Source organism: Geospiza fortis, unplaced genomic scaffold (genome assembly GCF_000277835.1).
Source record: "Geospiza fortis unplaced genomic scaffold, GeoFor_1.0 scaffold121, whole genome shotgun sequence".
NCBI classification, from domain to species: domain Eukaryota; kingdom Metazoa; phylum Chordata; class Aves; order Passeriformes; family Thraupidae; genus Geospiza; species Geospiza fortis.
The window spans coordinates 1,495,272-1,501,271 of record NW_005054346.1 but is presented as its reverse complement, the minus strand read 5'-3'; the positions used below and the strand labels follow the sequence as shown (position 1 = coordinate 1,501,271).

Below are 6,000 nucleotides of genomic sequence, written 5' to 3'. Positions count from 1 at the left end.
TTCTTTGCAAGAGTAAATGAACACTGACACTGAATGGGAAAGCTATTATCAGCTTATAGAAAAATACTTTTTCTGCTTATCTCGACTAGCTTGCTATCTTTCTGGCATGTTTCTTTTCACTGTTCCACATGGTGAACTTTCTCGTCTAAAGAAAACCAGAAGTTTTGTGTAGTAAAAATTCTAATTTGGTAGCTCCATTAATATATTCATATAGAATTTCATAGAATGTATGTTATACATCTAGGCAGATACATACCAAAGAAACACATGTCAAAATGAGACATACAGAAGTTTTTATTTTTGTAAAAAACAGTCCTAGAAAACATTCTTGCTTTTTCTGTATCAGCTATGCCTGTAGGGACAACATGGCCTGGAAGGTGAAACCATGTATCAGAGAACCTGCGCCAGCAAACCCACCCAGCTGCAGCTCACCTGTACACTGCATTTCACCAGGCACGCCCAAGGGTGAAGCAGCCCATCTGACACTGTCTGCAATCATTAGGAAGGAGTCCAGCAAAGACTGGACTCCCCCAGTTCCCTGTGCTACTGAGAAAATCTTGACAGGACTACCTCTGAACTACTTCCACTAATCAGAGGCCAGTAGGTTTGAAGGCAAATAAAAACCACAACTAGTTGTGTGGATTGAGGAGAAAATAGACTCACAAATGTGGAGACTAGAGTCTTTAAAGGAAGAAGGAACAATTTTTTTTGCTTCTTCATCACATTTTCAACCACTTTGCCAACAAAGGGAGAAAATGGTCTGAAAGATCTGATATTTGCTTGCTCTTTGCTTGCCTTGTACCTTAAGAAGCTGATCTGTAAGCTAATAAAATCACCAAGAAAGTTCTGTTATCCTCTTTTTTCTTCACTTCTGTAGAAATTAACAGTAACTTTAGGTACCCTGAGAGAACCAGTGTAAATGTAATACAGAGCAAATCAGTATGTAGGTGTGCAAACATAACTTTAAATTACACTGGCTTTAGTCTAAAAACAGCTGGTTTTGCTAAGCCTTGTCTACTCAGCATAAAAGTGATCATAAATGTTTCATTAAAAAGTCTGCCAATCATTATACCCTGGACTTCTATCCAAATAAAGAGTAACACTAATGTCTATCTCAACAAACACTTAAAAGTTTTGAGTTCAAATTATGTCTGATGGTACAATAGATATTTCATGGTTTCTCCCAGTTCCAGCTGCATTTATCAGGCTACCCTGAAATGGCACAACCAGCATTTGCATCATAGAATCCAAGGAGGACACAACAGAACTAACAACACAATGGCATTGAGGCACATTCACTCTTGTCTTACACTATTCAATTTTATGATACTATTAAGTCTGTATCGTCAATTTGAATTCTATATGCTTAACTTTAATCAATTTGTAGCAACACTGCGCCCTTCTTCCCCAGGCAACTTGTCAATGATTATTACTTACTGTTACATTTTACAGTAATGGTTACTCCTTGAGTAAAATAAAAATCTCTACTACTTGTCAATCTTTTGATCTCTTCACATATCAAAATTAGCACAGCTTTTATTTGTCTTAGCCTTCAGAAAATAGTTTGCAGTACAAAACAGACAGGAAAGGAATAAGAAACAAAGAATCTTTCTCTATGAACTTACCCAAATACAATCATGTATTTGAAATCACATACCAGAATTCCTTCTACTTGTTTCACTTACATTGTGGAAGAGCATGTTATTCCATGAAGTTCAGCTTATAAAGTAGGTGTGACAATTGCAAACTCTAAGATGCATAAATACATGTGGTAGGGGTCCTGCAACCATAGGAAATAGCCTACCTGCTTGTTACAGGTACACAAACACTGACAATTCAAGGAAAAGGATGTCCTACAGTCACTGCTGCACCCTGTCATTTTAGAGGATGAGCGTCTATTAAAATCTCAATAGCAAAACATAATAGCAAATATAGGATGGCAAAACTGCCTTCAATTACACCCATACAATCCTGGATGACCCTGCACACCAAATCTAAGCATTTATAAATTAAAAACAAACTTTACCTTTAACATTCTCTCCAAATCCCATAGAGGCAGAAACTGAACTGTCTGTTTCTGTTTTGCTACTTGTTTTCTCTTTCATCACGTCATCATCACTTGACACATCATCAGAGTTCATCTTCTTTTTCTTTTTTTTATGTCGAGGAGGGAGCTTTTTCGGAAAGGTAAACATGGGAAATATCACAAGGAGCATAGCAATGGCACAAAGGAGAAATCCACTCCACCTAATGCCAGGAAAACAGAAATGGAAACAAAAGCAAACGCATTACATGAAACAAAAAAATCAAAGTTGCCATTAGAAGCTGCGCTGCCTAGAAAGACACACTTGCAAAAATATGAAAAACTAAGAGTAAAGAATTGGAGTGGGGGAGAACCTTTACTGCACTAAATTTACTGCAGTAAAAATACTGCACCTTCTGCACTTAATCAGAAGATGTTTCTGTTGGCTTATTTACTGAAAGGTATTTATCCAGCCCCCACCAAATTTTATTAAGTAGTGTCAGCTTTAAGTTACCACAAATTTTCAGTTTCGGTAATTTTTCAGTACCAAGTGCTGAGAATTAGATAATCACTTTGACTTAGCCTTTCACAGATAATTCCCAGTAGAGCAATATAGTATTTCTCTGGAGAACACAGAAAAAGCTATCTATTTCATGAGGAGATAAAATGTCCTGATAGATATATCAGGGCTAAATATTTTCTGCTTTCCAGTGCCCACCTCTCACTGCCCTGACTGTCCAATTCTCTCCCTTCACAACTGAGCTCCCAAAGCCTGAATGTAAACAACTGATGTACTACAATTCATTCCAGGGTTTATGCCCAAAACTCTGTTCTGTAACTGCAACCTGAAATAGCCTTCATAAAGGATTTCTTCTTCTCTCCCTCTGTATTTTAAATATGGGATATAAAAATAACTCTGAAACGATCCCTTGGCTCTCAGGGAATGACCTGGCACATCCCCACAGAAGGGACAATGTGTGGGATACAGAGCAGAGCTCTTCAGCTCCGTAGAGCTGTCCTCCCTGCAGCCAAAAAGCTTCCTGGAATTCACCACAGCACCACAGATGGGCAAAAGGGTCGCACTAGAAACTCCTGTGGAGTTAACTCGAGTCAGCAGCCAGAACACTGAGAGCAGAGTGTCAGATAACATCATTTCTCCTCTAACAGTGGAAGACTAAGGGAAACATAACCTCACATAGATGGTTCCATAAAGAAGGACAACCTCAGAATCCACCCCCAAAGTTCTTTTTACATAGTAGAAGTGCAGTTTTCCCTACAGACTCATCTCATTGTACCAGGTGTACATGGCAAGGTTTTGGTAGCAGGGTGGGGACTGCAGAGGTGCTTCTGTGAGAAGATACCATGAGCTGTCCCATGCTGGACAGAGACAGCTCCAGCCAGTTTTAAAACAGCTCCACCACTACCCAGTGCTGAGCCTATCAGAATGTTTGTGGCACCTTGGTGTTCACTTACTTAAGTGAAAAAAACACTGCACAGTAACTGTGTGAAGTGAAACAGCCCTGCAGACCCAAGGTGAGAGAAGAAGAGGAGAAGGAGCTCCAAGTGCAGAGATTCACCTGCAGTCGCAGGACAAGACCATGGTATCCACCTCCACACTGTGGGGATCCACACTGGAGCAGACTCAAGCAGGAATTGTGGCCTGTGGAGAAGAGCTCCCACAGGAGCAGGTTTTCAGGCAGGACATGTCACCCGCAGGGGATGCTGCAGGCTGGAACATTCTGTTCCTGGAGGAACGCCACAGAAAGGACCTGTGCTGGACTAGTTAATAAAAGACTGTCTGAAGCAGAGAAGGGGCAACAGAGACAAGGTGTTACAAACTGACTGTAACCCCCTTTCCACAGCCCACTGCATCATTCCAGTGGAGGATATAGAAGAGTCAGGAGCAAAGACGACCTTTGGGATAGGGAAAGGGTTGGTCAGAAGTGCTTGTGGGTTTCTTTTTAATTCTTTCTATCCTACTCTCTTATTAATTGGTGATAAATTAATGTCCCTACATGAAATCTACTTGGCCCATGATAGCAATTAGTGGGGGTTTTCCCTGTCCTTATCTCGATCTATGAGCTTTCCACTGTACTTTCTCCCTGTTCTGCTGAGGAAGGGGAGTGAGACAGCTTGGTGGGCACCTAGCAGCCAGCCAAAGCCAACCCACCACACAAATCTACGCTGGTATTTGGAAATTCCAGTGAAGTCAATCACGTTACTATAATATCCAACCACAACAATGACAATTTTTTTCATTTCAAATCAAATTTCCAGAATCGCAGTGAGTTGACCCTGGCTGGATGCCAGGTGCCCACCAAAGCCATTCTCATCACTCCCCATCCTCAGCAGGGCAGGGGAGAGAACATGTAATGAAGGGCTCCCATTAGCTGCAGGGGAATCTCTGCTCTGGCACCCGGAGCACGTCCACCTCCTCCTCCTTCTTCAATGACACTGGGGTCTGCAGAGCTGTTTCTACCACATATTCTAATTACACTCTCTTGTGACTGCTGCTGGTGTTGCACACGTCTCTTTATTTCCTCCCTTCTTAAATCTGTTATCCCAAAGGTGCTACCCCCACCACTGATGGTGTAAACCTTGGCCAGCCTCCTCTTGGAGCCAGCTGACATTGCCTCTCAGGCAGAAGTGAAGTTTCCAGCAGCTTCTCACAGAAGCCACCCCGGTAGCCCTCCTGCTACCAAAACCTTGCTGTGCAAACCCAATACAAGAACAATTTTTACATATTTTTGTACTACCTTTACACTATTAATTATATATTTGTTCAAATTTTAAAACATTTTAAATTCTGAGTAGACAGAATTTCTTGCACAAGAAACAAAAAGCATTTTGCCTCATTTGTAATGCAAAGATATTGCAAACTTGATTTTTCAATGAAGACAAATTCATATGCAACGCTTTGCATGGTAAATGATTACACACAGGCAAACAACAAATAAACAGCCATGTGTAACACTATTTTTATTAGAAGCTTACAGGAAGCTTTTGCAAGGCAAATATAAGTGACTGAAAGTTTTGACTAATTTTGATATTATGTAAACAGAAAATCCTCTATTCATTCATTTTAGCTGATAACATACATGGATTAGAAAGCAGACTTTTAGGAGGATTAGTCAGCACTGTCAGACGAAATAAATCCGTAGTCTGTATAAAAATGTAGCAACATCCTTTGCAGGATCTCAAAGGCAGAAGCTGCAAAGGCAGTGATCAAAGAAACAATCTGTGCAACAATATGCAGAAATCTGCAACCACCCACTCAGGAGGAAACAGCAAAGGAGACAGGGCCTGTAATGTAGTACAAGATGAAATTCAAATCCAAAGGGACTGTTATAACAGCATACCAAATGCTGGAGATGTCACAAATGCAGCACTGGTTGCAACTATCTCACCATCTACACTTCACAACTTCCTGGAGAAATATCAAAGAATTGGAAAACAGACAAAAGACTGTACCAAAATAATAAGGACACCTACAGTGGGAAATTGAGAGGTCAGAACAGGAGCTTAATTTATTTAATTAATTTAATTAATTTTAAAAACCCTTGATTTTCTGTCTTCTGAAGTCAAAGAAAATATGCAGAAGAATACCTCAAAGGCATCCGCACAAGCCCTAGGACCTCAAATAAAGCAATTAAAGCTAAGGAAGGACCAGACAATGCTGAAGGAATTCCTTTAAACTTCTTGTGTAGAATGTTGATGAAAGACTATATAGGAAGACCCAAGTATCAAAAAGATTTTGAACTAGGAAAACACTCAAAAGTGTCAGCAGAAGAAAATTTGATTCAAAGCACCTGACAGATCGCCAAGGGCTACTCCACAACTAATGAGGTCCCTATACAGCACATTAACAGTTCTCAAAGACAACAACACGATGAATGATTTCTAACAGATACCCCTACAGTTACCACATTTGAATAAAAAACAGTTTCAAACATTTGATGGACTGGCATAGACAGCTG

At 40.3% G+C, this 6,000-nt stretch overlaps 1 protein-coding gene across 1 annotated transcript in view; it reads right to left on the bottom strand.

Annotated features, from left to right (window-relative positions):
- The window catches only part of SLCO5A1 (solute carrier organic anion transporter family member 5A1), a gene marked incomplete at its 5' end in the record, with an annotated part of 73,119 nt that overhangs the window by 32,282 nt on the left and 34,837 nt on the right, over positions 1-6,000 (bottom strand). The window contains one exon of the mRNA XM_031058625.1: positions 2,027-2,247. Within this exon, the coding sequence (XP_030914485.1) occupies positions 2,027-2,247 (221 nt within the window). The remainder of the gene's footprint in view (positions 1-2,026; positions 2,248-6,000) is intronic.